We start from the raw sequence: 20217 nt of genomic DNA, 5'->3' as shown, positions 1-20217 counted from the left end.
CTTTCACGTTTCTCTCTCCTTTTCATATTTTGATTCGCTATTACATTTGTGACGTTATTTCTACACAATGCAGACATACCAAATATCTGTTTATCATTTCTGTCAATCCCTTAACATCCAATATTCACTCCCAAACCCATTCAGTAGAAGAATAATACACTTTTAATTTTAAAACACTTACACTCACAGAGTTGTACAGCATGGAAACCCTTTGGTCCAACTTGTCCAGATATCCTAAGTTAATCGAGTCCCATTTGCCAGCACCCAGCCCATATCCCTCTAAACCCTTCCTATACATGTACCCATGTAGATGCCTATTAAAACACTAAAATTGTACCAGCCTCCACCACTTCCTCTGGCAGCTTATACCATACACACACCAACCCTTTGCATGAAAAAGTTGCCCCTTAGGTCCCTTTTAAATATTTTCCCTCCCACCCTAAACTTACGCCCTCTAGTTCTGGATTCCCCCAAGGTGGTAAAAACAATGGCTGCAGATGCTGGAAACCTCCAGCACCACTAATCCAGAATCTGGATTCCCCCAACCCAGGGAAAAGACTATTTATTTACGCTATCCACGCCCCTCACGATTTTCATAAACTTGCAGAACCTCTATTTTATACTTCTTGCTAGTTTATGTTATCTTCCCATTTCATACCTTTTCTTCCCCTTCAGCTACACCATTGTTAAATTCTTTCTAATCTTCACACAATTATGACATTTTCTCTTTCAATGTTATGGTCTCTTTAAATGTTCTTAGTTAGCCACAGATGTGCAGCCTTCTCATGGAAACTCTCTTTCACACTGCAAAGTAACTTTGCAGAATGCAATGAAATATCATCTGAAATGTCTGACACGATGTCTCATTCAGTCATCCATAAACTTCATCCTGCAGTTCCCTTTCGTCACCTGTGTCTTCATAGCCTTGTCCTTGCCTTTACTTGATTTTCAACATCTACTCTCACACCGATTCTTCTCTCCCTAAACACGAATGGGAAATTCAGACTTCCGGTGATGACTGTTACCGAGAGGCTGCTTCATTATGAAGACATTAAATCAGGTCAGGCTCGGACAGAAAAATCCTCACTGCATTTACTTGTGAACTTGCTGCATCTCAATGGGGGGGACAACTGACAGAACTCCTTCCCACACGCAAAGCAGGTGCTGTGTGAACATGCTGATGTGTCAGCAGACAGACTAACACAGTGAGTCCCTCACACACTCTGGACAGGTTAATGGTGGTTTGTGAGCATGCTGATGTGTCAGCAGAGTGGCTAACAGAGTGAATTCTTTGCCACACTCGGGGCAGGCGAAAGGCCCCTTCCCAGTTTGAACGTCCTGGTCCGTTAGCAGCTTGGATGAATGAGTAAATTCCTTCCCACACTTGGAACATATGAACAGTCTCTCCCCAGCGTGAACCCGCTGGTGACTCAGCAGGGAGAATAACTCAGCGAATCCCTTCCCACACTCAGGGCAGGCCAGTTGTTTCGGCTGAGAGTGAATTTTCTGGTGTTGCAGCAATCTGGATCCCCGAGTGAATTCTTTCCCACAGTTGGAGCAGGAGAATCTTTCCCCAGTGTGAGTTCGCTGGTGGGCAGCGAGATGGGACAATCGCCTAAAACAACGCCCACAGTGAGAACACTTGAATGGCCTGTCGTCAGTGTGAACTTGCTGGTGTCTCAGCAAGTTAGACGACAAAGTGAATCTTTTGCTACAGACGGAGCAAGGGTATGGCTTCTCTCCAGTGTGAGTACGTCGGTGGGTTTCCAGCTGAGATGGATACATGAATCGTGCATTGCAGTCCACACATTTCCATGGTTTGTCCCCAGTGAGCTTATCAACACTGCTTTCTCCTTCCATGTTCAGAATCTTATCAGGCTATGATAAATTCAGCAACTCTTGTCAGACCCTGACGTGATGTTTGGGTTGTAAATCCTCCACCTCGAACGTCCTGTGAAATGGAATTAAAGCATTAAAAAAAAAAGGAACTGAGAGAGAACTCACGGGGACACAGAGGCAGGTTGTGAAATTGACTTAATGAATGCGCTAACTTGTGGGGCCAGCACATTGAACTTGCTCGAAATCTTGAGGTCATCCAAAACTTTGCTACCCATAGACTAACACCAAGTCTTGTTTACCATCACCCTGTGCTTACTGATCGACAAAGGTGATTAATAAGCATCAAAACTTAAAAATGCTCATCCTTGCTTTCCTTCACAGTTATCACCATCCTATCTCTAGTCTCTGCACAACCTTGTTGCCAGGGTTGGAGGGCTTGAACTATAGGGAGAAGCTGAATAGGCTGGGGCTGTTTTCCCTTGAATGTCGGAGGCTGAGGGGTGACCTCAGAAAGGTTTATAAATTCATGACAGGCATGAATAAGATAAATAGACAAAGTCTTTCCCCTGGGGTGGAGGAGTCCAGAACAAGAAGACATAGGTTTAGGATGAGAGGGGAAAGATACAAAAGGGACCTAAGGGCAACATCTTCACATAGAGGGTGATGCATGTATGGAATGTACTGCCAGAGGAAGTGGTGGGCGCCGATACAATTGCAGCATTTAAAAGGCATCTGGATGGGTATATGAATAGAAAGGTTTAAAGGGAAATGAGCTAAGTGCTGGCAAATTGGACTAGACTAGTTTAGGATATCTGATCAGCATGGACGATCAGTGTGTCTACTTCTGTGCTGTACATCTCAATGACTATCTCTGTGCTCATCAAATTCAGGCCATTTCAGCATTCCCAGTTTTAAATGCCACCTACTCGGTAGCTTTTCTTTCAGGTGCAGAGGGTTCCATCTCTGGAATTTTCTTCCTAAACCTCTCCACCTCTAATAAATATCTTTAGAGGGAAAAAAAATGAGTTCATTTTGACCAAGCTTTAAGTCATGTTTGCCCTAACATCTCCTAATGTGGCTCAGTATTAAGTTCGGCTATTTAACCTTCGTGTAAAATGCCTTGGATTGTTTTCTTATTTGAAAAGTGCGACACAACAACAAGCCATTGTTGCTGACTCGGACATATAGCAACGATTCTTCAGCATCGCTGAGAAAGTAGCTTGCATATCCTTAACACACAACATTGCAGGAGCACCGTCACACATACAGTGAATAAAAGTCAAATAACTTCTCCAGAGACAAAGGGAAATTGGAAACTTTTTCTGACTTGCTCATGACGCACAGATGTCAAGAATGAACTTTAAAGATTTATATATGTAAAGCACTTACAAGAAATATCTGGCCGAGTCCAGATAGGTAAAGGAAAGCTCTTTGCACTCACTGATCGTGAGAAAGTTACAAAGCAGAAGTTTACAATTATGGGTAAGACCCACAGCAAGGGTGAGAGGAAGAAACTTTATGCAATGAATGCAAATGACTTTCGACTCAATGCTTACATTCAACAGCTGAGAAGTCGAGTGATTCTGGCAACATTTGACGTGATGCTTCTTGACTGCCAACCTTCTTAGAACAGGCTGTGAAAGTAATTCACATAATTATCAGTCAGTCCAGGATAAGAACTGTGAAGAGACAAAGACTTAAATCACAGTATCCCTACAGTGCAGACAGAGGCCATTTGGCCGGTCAATCTGCACCAACCCTCTGAAGAGTATCCCACTGAAGCCCCATAACCCTGCCTTTACAAAGGCCAATCCACCCGAGCTACATACCCTTTAGACACTACAGGGCCAATCCACCTAACCTGCACATCTTTGAAATGTTGGAGGAAATCAGAACACTGGTCACTCACACAGACATGGGGAAAACATGCAAATTTCACACAGACATTCACCCAAGGTCAGAATCAAACCCAGGTCCCTGGTGCTGTGAGGCAGCAACTGTCTTGGTTTCGTCTGCTGTGCGCAAATCGTCCCATTCTCACCCTCTGTAAAAGAGGATCTCATCCTTCACCTGATGAATGAGCAGCGCTCTGAAAGCTAGTGCTTCCAATTATACCTATAGTCTGGTGTTGTGTGATTTTTTAAAAAACTTTGTACACCCCAGTCCAACACCGGCATCTCCAAATCAGGGCTACAACCTGGTATTGTGTGATGTCTAACCTCTGCAAAAGGACATTCCAATGCACCTTCAGGTAGTAATTTACAACAATGCCCTCCTCCTGATTCAGGATGGCCCCACGTGTTCTCAGGGGCACTCTTTACGGCTGGCAATCCCAGGAATGAGCCAGCCTGGTGAACCTCTATGCTGGCCCTGCTGGCGACTGATAAAAAGCCAGAGGCCTTTGGACACGTGGGGCATCCAGCAGCCAGAGCAGAAGGTGCTTTCCTCTTCCTTTGCTTTGCGCAGCCGCACCGGCCCTCCCCAATCAGACATTGGGTGTGAAAGGGCTCGTGCAGCTTGATGGACAGGTCGTCTCCATTCTGAACAATGGGCACCAAGCCCCGCCCACTGCTGCGCACAAGCCCCGCCCACTGCTGCGCACAAGCCCGTCCACTGCTGCGCACAAGCCCCGCCCACTGCTGCGCACAAGCCCCGCCCACTGCTGCGCACAAGCCCCGCCCACTCCCTCAGGGCAAGAGAGCGGCCGCACATGCGCCCTTGTTGACCAGCTCAGCCACCCCCGACAGGAGGATGACGTCACCGCGCGGTGCAAAACGACGAGCTGGGGGACCCGGTTCCCGGCAAACGGCGGAACCGGAAGTTATTTTTCCGGATTCGTAATTCACAGAGGACGCTGACCAAGCTCCGGTAGCAACTCCACCTCCCCGGGAGCAAGTCCTCCGTCCGCCCCGTCTGAACCTCACCCTTTGCGGAGCCCAGACAACCACAGCCCTCCTTCTGCATGACGCCTTTCTGCACATGCTCTGTCCGCCGCCCGGCACGCCACCTGCGCCTCGCTCTGTTTTTGCCACCAGGCTGTATTCACCGCCGCACGGAATGCTGGGTGACCCACACGCCATTGAATAGGCCAACCCCCAAGTCTCGATATTTTTTTTCAATTTTTCAATTGAACTTTAAATTTCCACAGTTCTCAATTCTAAATAGTCTAGACGCCAAATAAAATGTTCAGAAGTAAAGTTTAAGGTGATAACCACGTGGGGCAGAGGCTTTTGCAATCTTAACTCAAAAATTGCTGAGGAGAAAGTGGGGAGTGCAGATGCTGGAGATCAGAGTCGATGAAGGGCTTATGCCCGAAACTTATGCTCCTCGGACGTAGCCGAACTTTCTGTGCTTTTCCAGCGTCACACTTTTCAATTCTTTATATGTTGAGGATCTTATATTAGAGTAAAAAGTAGGTCTGCAGATGCTGGAGATCACAGCTGAAAATGTGTTGCTGGTTAAAGCACAGCAGGTTAGGCAGCATCCAAGGAATAGGAAATTCGACGTTTCGGGCCAGAGCCCTTCATCAGGAAGGGGTCTGGCCCGAAACGTCGAATTTCCTGTTCCTTGGATGCTACCTAACCTGCTGATCTTATATTAGAGTCAGAGTTATATAGCACGCAAACTACACATTTATATAAATAATTTGGATGTGTATATGGGAGAAATGGTTAGTAAGTTTGCAGAATACACCAACATGGGTGGTGTAGTAGACAGTGAAGAAGTTTACCTTAGAGTGCGATAAGACCTCGCTCAGATGGGCTGAGGAGTGGCAGATGGAACTTAATTTAGATACATATGGGGTGTTACATTTTGGTAAGGCAAATGAGGACAGGACTTATGCACTTAATGCTTGGATCCTGGGCAATATCGCTAAACAAAGAGACGTTGGGTGCAGCTTCATAGTTCTTTGAAGGTGGAGCCACAGATAGACAGGATAGTGAAGAAGGTTCAGTACACATGCCTTTATTGGTCAGTGCATTGAATACAGGAGTTATGATGCCATGTGTTGTGTCCTTCATCATAGGACATTGGTTTGGCCACTTTTGAAATACTGCATTCAATTCTGGGCTCCCTGTTATAGGAAAGGTATTAAACTTGAAAGGGTGCAGAAAAGATTAAAAGAATATTGTTGGGTTTGGAGATATTTAGCTGTAGGGAGAGGTTGAATAGGCTGGGGCTATTTTCCCTGGAACGTCAGAGATTGAGGGTGATTGTATAGAGGTTTATAAATTCACGAGGGACATGGTCAGAGTGACTAGCCAAGGTCTTTTTTTTTCCCTGGAAAGGGGAGTCACAAACTAGATGGTATTGGTTTGAGGTAAGAGCAGAAAGATGTAAGAGGGACATAAAGGCCACCCTGCACTTTTTCATGCAGGGTGTGGTGCGTTTCTGGAATGAGCTGCCAGAGGAAGTGGTGGAGGCTGGTAAAATTACAACATTTAAAAGGCATCTGGATGGGCACATGAATATGAAGGGTTTAGAGAGCCAATTGCTGGTAAATGAGACTAGATGAATTTTGGATATCTGGTCAGCATGGACAAGTTGGACTGAAGGGTCTGTTTCCATGCTGTGTAACTCTAAATGATGAAAAGCAGTGAAGCCAGCACTGATCCTTGCATCACACTGCTGGTCACAGGCTTCCAGTCTGAAAAACAACCCTAAACCATCACCCTCTGTCTCTTACTTTCAATTTTCTATCTAAAAGGCAAGCTCTCCCTAGATTCCATGTAATCTAACCTTGCTAGCCAGTCTGCCATTGGAACTTGGTCGAATGCCTTGCTTTCATCAATCTTCTTTGTCACTCCTTCAAAAAAACCTCAATTAACTTATTGAGATATGATTTCCCACGCACAAAGCCATGTCGACTATCTTTAATCAGTCTTGCCTTTCCAAATGCCTGTAAATCCGGTCACTCAGAATTTGCTCTCACAATGCTCCCACCACTGACGTCAGGCTCACTGATGTATAATTCCTTGGTTTGCCCTTCCACATTTCTTAAATAATGGCACCACGTTAGCCACCCTTAAATTTTCCAGCACCTCAACTGTGCCTATCGATGGTACTAATATCTCAGCAAGTGGCAGTGTAATCAATTCCCTAGCTTCTCACGGAGTTTTGGGAGATATCTAATTATGTCCCAGGGATTTCTCCACCTTTATGCATTTCAGGATGTTCAGTACTCCCTCCCTTTTCAATATAAATTAGAAAGCTTCTGTGCCACCCATCACATCTGCGTGGTTCTCCATATTATTTGATGCTATTTTCCTAAGTTATTTTCACATTGTTCCTAATTTTTCATGTTCAAAGAAACATGTGATGGCCTTTTGAATGCCTCAATTAAATCTGTCTGCACCAGACTCCTGGGTCATGCTTTCCAGATCTCGACGATGCACTGCTTGAGCAAGCTTTTTTTTTCCTCATACACATTTGGCCTCATTTACTTCCATTTTTTCCTCTCTAAATCCCAATCTATTTATGAGAAGGAACATTCTCTCCCTATTTATTCAATCCAGACTCCCAGGATTTTGCATGTTTCACTCAGATCTCCCCTTGACTTCTCTACTCCAAGAAAGCAGTCCTGATGTCTCTAATCTATCTTCATATTTGAACTTCTTATCCAGGGAACTAATTTTTTAAGCTTCTCCTCTCCAATACTTTCAGATCCTTTCTTAAATGTGGCACCACAATTGTGAACAATACTCCACTTGAAGTTTAATTGGTGCCTTCTTTAAGTTCAACGTAACCTCTTTGCTCTCAAACTCTACAGTCTCTTAACAATCTTAGGACATTGCATGCTTGATTAACTGCTTTCACACTTTCAGTCATTAAACTCCATCACTCTGCTCCTGTATATTCTTTACATTTGATCCCCTTTCTCTATATTTTCTTTGAATGCTCATTTGACAAAAAATGAATCACCTCACGCCTCTCCTATCTACCAATCCACCCATTTATCTAAGTTGCTTTGAAAATCTATACCAATCTAATCATAGCTTACAATACTTCTAAGTTTCCTTTAATCCACACATTTCAAAATTATCCTTACACCTAATGCGTGGATAATTAATATATATGTACATATATACATAAGGGAGAAAACAAGGTCCCAACACTAATACATGAAAAAGTCCAATTCAAATATTTCCCAAAATGAAAAATACCCATCAACCATTATTGTCTATCTCCTCCAAGCTTCAGAACTCAGTGAGGTCTCTCGTCATTTCTAGCATTGAGTTTGAAACCAGACGAGTAGAACTTCTGTCTAACGTTCAGCTAAAACCTGATATGTATCTTCTTGCAGCACGTCTCCTCAATGTAATATTATTATAGTTCCACTTTCTTCACAGTTCAAATGATGAGTGAGATATGCACTACTACAATTTTCTTAAAAGGTGCACAAGGCTAGAGTGAGTGGAACGGGATAATATGCACAGTGCATGTACGTGTAACTAGTATATTGGAGGATCAGGAAGATCAGATCCTGCTGTCCTTCACACTGCCATCTGTCAACTTATTATGTTGGAATGCCTTACATTTCCTCTCTTTGATTTATAGTTGTGAGTTGAATTTGAGATCAGCCTGTGTTTACATCAAGCAGCCTGGTGTCAGGACAGGCAGGGGGAGCTTGGAATGAGGCTGGATAGAAGCAGTAAGAGAATCAGAGAGCGAATAAACTTTTGTCAGGAATTGCAATGAGAAGAACACTCAAGTAGAAAGTTACATTCACAGATAATGAGACAAATTCTGAACAAGTTCTCAAGAAGGTTCACTGGGCCTGAAACGTTCACTGTGTTTTCCCTCCATAGATGCTGCCAGACCTGCAGAGTTTTTGCACCAAATTCTGATTTTGTATAAGACTACAAGACGTAGGAGCAGAAATAGATCATTCAGCCCATCAAGTCTGCTCTCAATTGCATGAGATCATGGCTGATCTGATGACCCTCAACCCCACTTTCCTGTCTTAGAGTCACAGCCATAGAGATGTACAAAACGTAAATAGACCCTTCAGTCCAGCTCGTCCATGCCAACCAGATATCCTAAATTAATCTAGTCCCATTTACCAGCACTTAGCCCATACACCTCTAAATCCTTCCTATTCATATACCCATCCAGACAACTTTTAAATGTTGAAATTGTACCAGCCTCCACCACTTCCTCTGGCAGCTCACTGCAAACAAACTCCACCCTCTGCATGAAAAATTCACCCCTTAGGTTCCTTCTAAATTTTTCCCCTCTCAACCAGTGCGGCAGTCTCAGCCTGGTGTGACGGTCTCTTGGCTGATGTGGCATTTTTCAGCCTGGTGTGGCCATCTCTTGGCCCAGTATGGTGGTCTCTCGGCCCGGCGTGGCAGTCGCTCAGCCTGGTGTGGTGGTCTCTCGGCCCCGTGTAGCAGTCTCTCGACTCGGTGCAGTAGTCTCTCAGCCTGGTGTAGTGGTCTCTTGGTCTGGTGTGGAGGTCTCTCACCCTGCGTAGCAGTCGCTCGGCCTGGCATAGCAGTCGCTCGGCCTGGCGTGGCGGTCTCTCAGACCGGTGTGATGATCTCTAGGTGGCCCACCATAGCCTTTTGCGGCCTCCAGATGATTCCAGTGAGGTCACTTGGCCTCGGTAGCCTCAAGATGATGTTAGGTATGGACTAGAGGCTAGGTGAAGGTGTGGATTGAGTTGGAAAGACTGCTATTCTGAACTTTATTTCTTCATTTTTCTAATTTAGTCCTATTATCAATAATGCTGGACACTTTATTTCTGGGTTGGCACAGTGGTTAGCACTGCTGCCTCACAGCGACAGGGACCCGGGTTCAATTCCTGCCTCGGGCAACTGTATGTGTGGAGTTTGCACATTCTCCCCGTGTCTGCGTGGGTTTCCTCCGGGTGCTCCGGTTTCCTCCCACAGTCCAAAGATGTGCAGGTTAGATGAATTGACCATGCTAAAATTGCCTGTAGTGGTAGATGAAGGGGTAAATGTAGGGGAATGAGTCTGGGTGGGTTGCTCTTCGGAGGGTCGGTGTGGACTTGTTGGGCCGAAGGGCCTGTTTCCACACTGTAAGTAATCTAATCAAATCTTTATTTTTCTAATTTCTGTTTCTAAAGAATTTGGACTTTAGGATGTGTTAACAAAGTGGCGCAGTAGGTGGCGACATTTCACTGTATTCATGTGAGTGCAGGTGACAGTAAAGCCATCCAGTCGCTCGCAGCGCCCTCTTGAGGATCGTCAAACAACAGCATGGTGCGCGCTGCAGGGTGACTGGGAAAAGATGGACAACAGGACTGACCCATTGTCCTTTGTCTCTGTTGGGTGACTCCCTGGTTGAAATGCCACAACACCGGTGTAAATGCAGGCCTGGCGTCATTGCTCAGGGGTTAAAGTGATCCGTTGGAGATTCCTTGCGAATTCCTAGTCGAGGTTCGGAATCAAAAACGCTGAACTTGCTGGAAAAGCTCAGCAGGTCTGCCAGCATCTGTGGAGAGAAAGCAGAGGTAATGTTTCAGGTCGAGTGGCCCCTCCTCATGACTGAGGTTTCAGAGTCATGGATTTGTTATGATGCAGAGAGAGGTCATTCGGCCTGTCGTGGCTGCACTGGCTGTCTGAGCAGTTATACTTCTGTTGAAATAATTAGATTACTTACAGTGTGGAAACAGGCCCTTCGACCCAACAAGTCCACACTGACTCGCCAAAGCACAACCCCAACCCCAACCCCAGACCCATTCCCCTACCTTTACCCCTTCACCTAACACTACGGGCAATTTAGCATGGCCAATTCACCTGACCTGCACATCTTTGGACTGTGGGAGGAAACCGGAGCACCCGGAGGAAACCCACGCAGACACGGGGAGAGTGTGCAAACTCCTCACAGTCAGTCACCTGAGGCGGGAATTGAACCCGGGTCTCTGGCGCTGTGAGGCAGCAGTGCGAACCACTGTGCCACCGTGCCACCCACAATTGCACCGAGCACATGTCTCAGCAGTTAGCACTGCTGCCTCACAGTGCCAGGGACCTGTGTTCAATTCCAGCCTTGGACAACTGTCTGCGTGGAGTTTGCACATTCTCCCCATATCTGTGTGGGTTTCCTCCCTGTGCTCCAGTCTCCTCCCACAATCCAAAAAGTGCAGGTTAGGTGGATTGGCTGCACTAAATTGCCCATAGTGTTCAGGGATGTGTAGGTTGGGTGCATTAGTTAGGGGTAAATGTAGAGTAATAGGTTCAGGGAATGGGTCTGGTTGGGTTATTCCTCGGAGGGTCAGTATGGACATATTGGGCAAAAGGGTAGGGATCCCCACACTGTCGCGATTCTAAAAATTATCCAGTGCTGTCATGCCAAGCTGAGGGTGGTGCATGTATAGAATGAGCTGCCAGAGGAAGTGGTGGAGGCTGGTACAATTGCAACATTTAAAAAGCATCTGAATAGCTATATGAATAGGAAGGGTTTGGAAGGATATGGGCTAAGTATTGGCAAATGGAACTAGATTAGGTCAGGATCTCTGGACGAGTTGGACCGAAGGCTCTGTTTCCGTGCTGTACATCTCTGACTCTGTCACATGCCAGGCCGAGAGATCGATATGTGCTGAGGTCTGGAGTCCCAAGTCCATGCTGAGGCCAGGAATTCGGGACATTGTCGAGAAGGAAGAAGGGGGAAACACAAAATGGGGGGAAAAAAATACTTAAAACAAAGAAGAGGAACCGACAGAGTGGATGAGCTCTGGCTGAGAATTGCTACTCTGCCGCCATCTTGGTTTAGTTACGAACCTGAAATATTGACAGGAGTGGGTCTTCAACCCGCACCTTCACAGAAACTGAAACACGAATGAACCTGCCTTGGACCACTTAGCCAGGCTACTTCATTTTACTTCACTCACTGCTTTGACTGGTATCGATACTTAATTAGAAACAGAACACAGCTAGCATCAGCAAACGATATCCAGCCTGTTTAAAATGGGATGTGTGTCACTGACACCCGTATTTACTTCACACCCTAGGAACCTGTGAGGTGATGACAGTGTAACTTGCCCAGGCACCCATTACTTGGGAGAAAGTGAGGACTGCGGATGCTGGAGATCAGTGTTCAAAAGTGTACTGCTGGAAAAGCACAGCAGGCCAGGATAATTATCCAGTCCAATGTCAGACTACTCTGACCCCTTGGCATCATTGTAGCCCACAAACACACCGACACACTAAAACAGCAGCTAATGAACTTGGAAGACCCTAAACAGACAACAAGCAAAACTAATATTATTTGTAAAGTACCATGTAAGGACTGTAACAAACACTACATCGGACAGACAGCCAGAAAAGTAGCCACCAGGATACATGAACATCAACTAGCCACAAAATGACCTGACCCCCTCTCACTAGTATCCTTACATATGGATGTGGAAGGGCACCACTTCGACTGGGACAACACATCCATTCTAGGACAAGCCAAACAGAGATACGCATGAGAAATTTTAGAAGCATGGCATTCCAACCGGAATGCTATCAACAAACACATCGAGTTAGACCCCAATCTACCACCCCCTGAGATAAAGAACAGGAAATGACATCACAGAAGAAATGATGTCGCCACAGGAAATGACATCACCAACCCAAAGAAACCCAAACATAAAAATAGAACGCAGGAATTATCAACAGTACTTCGCCTGGAGGCCCACTGAAGATGTTACCTAGGAGGGTGACGAAACATCTGGAAACGAACCTTCCAGCTCAGCGAGCAAACCTACATCCAGAACCTCAGCCTGAGCTACAAATCTTCTCAAAACTCGCTCAGCTCAATGTATCTTGAACCTCTGTTGCAAAATTTGTTTGGCTTCACGTTAAAATGTATCAGGAGGAAAACACGCAAGAGGAGGATTTTCAGTTTCTATCCTCCAGGGAAAGGCCATTAGCCTTCAGCCTCACGAAATATCCCCAGACGGTTTCCCAGGGATATTATACAACACAGAGGAGAAAGTGAGGGCTGGAGGTCAGAGTTGAAGGGTATGGTGCTGGAAAAGCACAGCCGGTCAGGCAGCATCCGAGGAACAGGAGTGATCGATGTTTTGGGGCATCAGCCAACATGGTGTGACACGGAGGCTCAGAGTTGAGAAAGATCTTGGCCAAACAGTTTGGGGTCCAGGAACTATCCCAGAGGAGGAGAGTCTGGATTGCATGTTCAGTGGTTGTTGGCACAGCGTGGGGGAGTTATTGCCGTTCTAGTTTAACACATCATTTGGAGGAGAAACCAGTCTCTCGTGAAAGAGGCTGGAATGGAAAACCCAAACGGCGAATGGGACAAGTTGCTAACCTCCGAAGTTGTTACTTTTCCCCTCAGCTGGTGAGAGTTCGGCACTTTCACCCTGGCGATGTGCCAAGAATAGAGTGGTGCTGGGAAAGCGCGGGCAGCATCCGAGGAGCGGGAGAGTCGAGGTTCCGGTCGAAAGCCCTTCATTCAGGAATGGCAGGCTCAGTCCCTGGTGAGGGAATCACTTTGGCGTGAACTGTAGTAGGCACGCAAATTTCCAGAGCTGAAGCCGCACCGGAGCAACGGGTCACGAACAAACGGGGAACGAGGAAAGAGAAGGGCTGTCAGAGACATTGTGAAGAACTGACTATCGTGATGGGGCCGGAGGATGAAATCTGGGCCTGGTGTTAGTGTGACCGCTCTCTCACTGTTCAGTGTTTGGACAGAGCACAAAGATCACTCTACCTCCATCAAAAGCAGCACACCAAGGCCAAATGGCCTGTTGCCGTGCTGTCAATGTTTCTCGTCTTCCTGTTTCCTGACACGTCCCATTGGTTCTTTCACGCTCGATGTGGCGTTTTAAACCCTCTGCTGCTGAAAAGCCTCCCCGCCCTTCTCACATGCACGTCGGATCGCAGGACACTGAGAAGGTTCACAGGACGGCAGAGTTGTTACAGCGCTGGAGGAGGCCTTGCCATCCACCGTGCCTGCACTGTCTCTTCTCACCTCCATCCAAGGCCCCAAAGGATCCTTCCACATCCTTCACCTTCAAACACCTCGTCTACTGTGTCCATTACTCTCGATGCGGTCTCTTCTATGTCAGGGGGACGGGATGCCAACCTGTGGAATGTTTCAGAAAACATCTCCCGGACCCACGCATCAATCAACCCCACCACCCTGTGGCCCAACACTTCAACTCCCCCTCCCACTCGGCCAAGGACATACAAGCCCTGGACCTCCTCCATCGCCAAATCCTAGCCACCCGACACCAAGAGGAAGAACACCTCATCTTCCGCTTTGGGACCGTCCAACCACACAGGATCAATGCAGATTTCCTCCTCTCCCCTCCCTCCACCTTATCCCCAATCCAACCCTCCACCTCGGCACTGTCCATCTTCCTTCCCACCTATCCGCTCCACCCTCCTCTCCGACCTATCATCATCACACCACCCCCTGCCCACTTTCATCTACCCATCGCATTCCTAACTACCTTCCTCCTCGCCCCACCATCCCCTCCCTTCCCATTTATCTCTCAGCACCTCCCCCCTTAGGCCACCCCCTCATTCCTGATGAAGAGCGTATGCTCAAAATGTCGACTCCTGCTCGTCAGATGCTGTCTGACTATCTCGCATTGGACCATTCTTATGAGCACGCCTGCTGTTGAGTTTTCATGGCAGTCCTGGTCTTGCCCCTTGGTTTGATCTCCGCCTGTAGGCTTTATCCCTTGCCTCCCATGCCGACGTTCCCTCTGCACCACTTTGTTTACCCACCACTGCTCTCTCTCTCTTTTTCCCGTTTGCTTTGAGACAGCGAATTAATCCACCTGAAGAAACCTATCGTAATAGATCTGCTCCGAAGAAGGGGGACTGGACCCGCAACATTAACTCTGCATTCTCTCCACAAACGCTGCAGAGCTTTCTGTTTTCGGGAGCTATTAATTTCTATTGCTGACTGCATGAATCTACCAGCACAGTTAAAAATCACACAGCAACAGGTTATAGTCCAACAGGTTCATTTGGAAGCACTAGCTTTCAGAACGCTGCTCGTTCATCAGGTGGGTGTGGAGCAGGATCATAGGACACAGAATTTATAGCAAAAGATTACAGTGTCATGGAATCGAAATGATACATTGAACAAAGCTAGATTGCTGTTAAGTGTTTCATCTTTCTGAATGCATAGCACATTTTGGTTCATTAATATGTGAATCCCACAACTTCTTTCAAATCACATTCTCGAGATAACTCAAGGTTTTATTTTTTAAGAAAACCTGCAGAGTAACAATGGAAATATTAAACACTGTCAGTAAGTCCAGCCCTTCTTATGTCTTTTCAAACTAGGGGGAAAGCCACAGAAGGCTGTTGGGGACAGGTCATTGAGTGTATTTCAGTTGGAGATAGATGGATTCTTGATTGTCAAGGGGATCAGGGGCTACAGGGAAACTGGGGATGAGAGAATACCTGAGCAGATTTCAAATTCATCATTCGACGATGACTACAGGTCGCTCAGGGGTGTCAATATTTTGAATCATACAATCACAGAATTGTAGGGAAACAGACCTTTTGATCCAACTTGTCCACACCGACCAGTTATCCTAAACTAATCTAGTCCCATTTGCTTGCACTTGGCCCATATCCCTCTAACCCCTTCCCATTCATAAACCCAGCCAGATGCCTTTTATTGTATCAACCTCCACCACTTCCTCTGACAGCTCATTCCATACACACACCACCCTCTGCATGAAAAAGTTGCCCCTACGCCCCTTTTAAATCTTTTCCCCCTTACGTTAAACCCTCTAGCTTTGGACTCCCCCGCCCCAGGGAAAAGACTTTGCCTATTTACCCTATCCACGCCCCTCATAATTTTGTAAACCTCTACAAGGTCACCCCTCAGCCTCCGACGCTCCAGGGAAAACAGCCCCAGCCTACTCAGCCTTTCCCAATAGCTCAAATCCTCCAACCCCGGTAACATCCTTGTAAATCTTTTCTAAACTCTTTCAACTTTCACAACATCTTTCCGATAGGAAGGAGACCAGAACTGCAGCCGATATTCCAACAGTGGCCTAACCAATGTCCTGTACAGCCGCAACATGACCTCCCAACTCCTGTACTCAATACTCTGACCAATGAAGGCAAGCATACCAAACACCTTCTTCACTATCCTGTCGATCTGCAACCCCACTTTTAAGGAGCTATGAACCCGCACATCAAGGTCTCTTTCGTCAGGAACACTCCCCAGAACCTTACCATTAAGTGTATGAGTCCTGCCCTGTCTTGCCTTTCCAAAGTGCAGCACCTCACATTTATCCCAAATTTATCCAATTTAACCAAAACAGCCACCTGATGAAGGAGCAGCGCTCTGAAAGCTAGTGCTTCCAGATGAACCTGTTGGACTATAACCTGGTGCTGTGTGATTTTTAACTGTGCTGGTAGATTAACAGTTCATGCAGTCAGCAATAGACATTAATAGCTCCCGAAAACAGAAAACTCTGCAAAATTCCAAAATTCAACTCCATCTGCCACTCCTCGGCCCATTGATCAAGATCCCGTTGGTACTCTGAAGTAACCTTCTTTGCTGTCCATTACACCTCCAATTCTTGAGTCATCTGAAAACTTACTAACCATACCGCCTATGTCCACATCCAATTCATTTATATAAATGGTGAAAAGCAGTGGACCCAACACCAATCGTTGTGGCACACCACTGGTCACAAGTGTCCAGTCTGAAAACCAACCCTCCATCTCCACCCTCTGTCTCCTACCTTTGAGCCAGTCCTATATCCAGATAGCTAGTTCTTTCTCTATTCCATGTGATCGAACTTTGTTAACACTCTCCCATGGGGAACCTTGTCGAACGCCTTACTGAAGTCCACATAGATCACATCCTCCACTCTGCCCTCATCAATCCTCTTTGTTACTTCTTCAAAAACCTCAATCAAGTTTGTGAGACATGATTTCCCACGCACAAAGCCATGTTGACTATCCCGAATCAGTCCTTGCCTTTCCAAATACACGTATATCCTGTCCCTCAGGATCCCCTCCAACAACTTGCCCACCACCAACGTCAGGCTCATCGGTCTATAGTGCCCTGCCTCTTCCTTACCAACTTTCTTAAATAGTGGCACCACATTAGCCAACCTCCAGTCTTCCAGCACCTCACCTGTGACTATTGATGATACAAATATCTCAGTAAGGAGCCCAGCAATTACTTCTCTAGCTTCCCACAGAGTTCTCAGGTACATCCGATTGGGCCTCATGGATTTATCCACCTTTATGCATTTTAAGACATCCAGCACCTCTACCTCAGTAGTATAGACATTTGTCAAGATGTCACCATATATTTCCCCACATTCTATATCTTCCATGTACCTTCTCCACAGTAAACACTGATGCACAATCCTCGTTTAGTATCTCTCCCACCTCCTGCAGTTCCACACATAGTCGGCCTTGCTGATCGTCATGTGGGAGAGTGGTTTGCTGGAAAAGCACAACAGCTCCGGCAGCATCTGAGGAGCAGAAAAATCGGCATTTTGGCAAAAGCCCTTCATCAGGAATGGTGAAGGGCTTTTGCCCGGAACATCGATTTTCCTGGTCCTCGAATACTGCCTGACCTGCTGTGCTTTTCCAGCACCACACTCTCTACTCGAATCTCCAGCATCTACAGTCCTCACTTTTGCCTGATCTTTGAGGGGCCCTATTCTCTCTCTAGTTACCCTTTTGTCCTTAATGTATTTGTAGAATCCCTTTGGATTATCCTTAACCCTTTTTGCCATCGCTATCTCATGTCCCCTTTTTGCCTGCCTGATTTCCCTCTTAAGTGTATTCCTACTGCCCTTATACTCTTCTAAGGATTCACTCGATCTCTGCTATCTATACCTGACATAAGCTTCCTTCTTATTCTTAACCAAAACCTCAACTTCTCTAGTCATCCAGCATTCCCTCCACTTTCTTGTCTTGCGCTTCACACAAACAAGAATGTACTAACTCTGCACTCTCAGTATCTCATTTTTGAAGGCTTCCCATTTTCCAGCCATCCCGTTACCTGCGAACATCCAGTCCCAATTAAATTTTGACAGTTCTGGCCTAATACCATCAAAATTGACCTTCCTCAAATTCAGAGTTTTAACATTTAGGTCTGGTCCATCACTGTTTTAAAACGAATAAAATTCTTGTTCTGGATTAGTGGTGCTGGAAGAGCACAGCAGTTCAGGCAGCATCCAAGGAGCAGCGAAATCGACGTTTCGGGCAAAAGCCCTTCATCAGGAATAAAGGCAGTGAGCTGGAAGCATGGAGAGATAAGCTAGAGGCTCACTGCCTTTATTCCTGATGAAGGGCTTTTGCCCGAAACGTCGATTTCGCTGCTCGTTGGATGCTGCCTGAACTGCTGTGCTCTTCCAGCACCACTGATCCAGAATCTGGTTTCCAGCATTTGCAGTAACTGTTTTTACCTAATAAAATTATGGTCACTGGCCCCAAAGTGCTCCCCCCAATGATACCTCAGTCACCTGCCCTGCCTTCTCTTCTCATGTGAAATTATCGGACGGTTACAACTGTAATTGGATAACACTGCTGCCTCACAGCGCCAGGGAACTGGGTTCGAATTCCAGCACTGGGTGACTGTGCAAACTCCACACAGACATTCTCCCCATGTCTGCATGGGTTTTCTCCCACAGTCCATAGATATGTAGGCTAGATGGATTGGCCATGATAACTTGCCCATAGTGTCCAGTGATTTGGAGGTGAGTTGTATCCGCCATGGGAAACCTAGGGTTAACGGGGATAGGATAGGGGGCTGGGTCTGGATGTTGGTGTGGACTCGGGCTGCATCCATGCTGTAGGGATTCTGTGATGTAGGTGACCATTTGACCCCTCGTGTCTGTGTTGGCCCACCTTCGCCCTGCAGTGCTGATTTCCTCGTTCCTCCTCTCAGGGTGAACAGCAGATGTTTCACTGCAGTCACCCAAGTACTTGGATTGTTGTCACTCTCCCAGCGCATTCTCACCGAGGAGTGAGGCTGCTTTTCCTGGCCTTTCATTGCACCGTTCGATTTACCCATTGATGGAAGAGGAAGAAAGATTACTCGAAATGGGCCGACCACAGTCTCATGGCTTCTCCTTGTTCTAACCTCCAGAGAGAACAGAATCTGTCCATTGAATCTTTCCTCCTGGGACACACACAATTCATCTCAAGAATCAATCCAGTGCACACTGGCCACACACAGGCTGTGGGAAAAAAACTGCCAGCACAGAAAGTGGCCATTCGGCCCTGAGTGCAGCTTTGAAGGAGCCCCTGGAGTTTTTTCGATCAGGGGTGACGTGTACCAATGTAAACAGTGGGTAGTAAAACAGGCCACATCATCACCCATCGCCAGCCGACCACCACCATCTCCACAGTGAGTGCTGTCCCATGTCTCACAGGCCTTCTCCTTTCTCTTTAACTCTGCCGTTGAGTTTGTTCTCCACCAGTTCGCTGGCTGACACTTCCAGCTCTTCTTCTAGAATTAGATTAGTTGTTACATGTTCGAAAAGAACAGGAGTACAGTGAAGTATGAATAATTATGGCAGTACAGTGGCTCAGTGGTTAGCACTGCTGCCTCACAGCGCCAGGGACCCGGGTTCGATCCCAGCCTTGGGAGACTGCGTGGAGTTTGCACATTCTCTCACATGTGGTGGAGGCTGGTACAATTGCAACATTTAAGAGGCAATTGGATGGGTATATGAATAGGAAGGGTTTGGTGGGATATGGGCTGAGTCTGGCAGGTGGGACTAGATTGGTTTGGGATCTCTGGTCGGCATGGACAGGTTGGACCGAAGGGCCTGTTTCCATGCTGTACATCTGTATGACTCTCCATGTCTGCGTGAGTTTCCTCCCACAATCCAAAGACGTGCAGGTTATGTGGATTGACTGTGCAAAATTGCCCATAAGCATTCAGGAATTTGTAGGCTAGGTGCAATATTTAGAGGTAAATGTAGAGTAATAGATTCCGGGAGTGGATCTGGTTGGGTTACACTTCGGAGGGTCAGTGTGGTCTTGTTGGGCTGAAGGGCCTGTATCCATACTGTCGGGATTTTATGATTCTATCACCAGCTTAAAGAAGAAAAAGGACACACTACATTATAGATATACATAATATAAGTGATGAAAATAAGAAATAAAGCTAAAAACATAGACCAAGCTGTTCTATGCTTTTGATTAATTTAAAAAACAAAAGCAAACTGAACGGTTACGTAATTAAGTTACGAATTTATTTTTCTCCTGTTTATTTTCTTTTTTTAAATTTTACTACCGACTAACAGCGGTCACAGGAGGTTTTTATACTGTTCAAGGTGTTATACAAATGCAGACTCTTGTTGTTGGCTGTGTGCTCTCCCCGCCCCGAACTGAAACCCAGCATTCCCCGCGGTGACTGTCTTCCCAATCCACACACAGGAGAGTGGTGCGCAGG

At 46.4% G+C, this 20217-nt stretch overlaps 1 protein-coding gene across 4 annotated transcripts; it reads right to left on the bottom strand.

Annotated features, from left to right (window-relative positions):
• Nucleotides 1-220: 220 nt before the first annotated feature.
• LOC132828719 (zinc finger protein 436-like) lies at nucleotides 221-4800 on the bottom strand. 4 transcript variants are annotated; one of them, XM_060845823.1, is made up of 3 exons: nucleotides 4764-4800; nucleotides 3396-3473; nucleotides 221-1951 (listed from the first exon to the last, which is right to left on the bottom strand). In XM_060845823.1, exon 3 carries the CDS (start codon nucleotides 1858-1860, stop codon nucleotides 1198-1200), a length of 663 nt encoding a protein of 220 aa, XP_060701806.1. In that variant the 5' UTR covers nucleotides 1861-1951; nucleotides 3396-3473; nucleotides 4764-4800; the 3' UTR covers nucleotides 221-1197. The 4 variants fall into 4 exon arrangements, with proteins under 4 accessions (XP_060701806.1, XP_060701807.1, XP_060701808.1 ...); XM_060845824.1 differs by lacking the exon at nucleotides 4764-4800 and adding an exon at nucleotides 4721-4756; XM_060845825.1 differs by lacking the exon at nucleotides 4764-4800 and adding an exon at nucleotides 4699-4721.
• Between the last annotated feature and the right edge of the window lie 15417 nt (nucleotides 4801-20217).

The sequence above is a fragment of the Hemiscyllium ocellatum genome, chromosome 27 (assembly GCF_020745735.1).
Source record: "Hemiscyllium ocellatum isolate sHemOce1 chromosome 27, sHemOce1.pat.X.cur, whole genome shotgun sequence".
Classification (NCBI taxonomy): domain Eukaryota; kingdom Metazoa; phylum Chordata; class Chondrichthyes; order Orectolobiformes; family Hemiscylliidae; genus Hemiscyllium; species Hemiscyllium ocellatum.
This window is presented reverse-complemented; position numbering and strand designations above follow the sequence as displayed.

What these genes read in the sequence shown, in the direction of transcription:
- LOC132828719 (XM_060845823.1), bottom strand. Translation starts at nt 1,860, where the DNA reads ATGGAAGGAGAAAGCAGTGTTGATAAGCTCACTGGGGACAAACCATGG.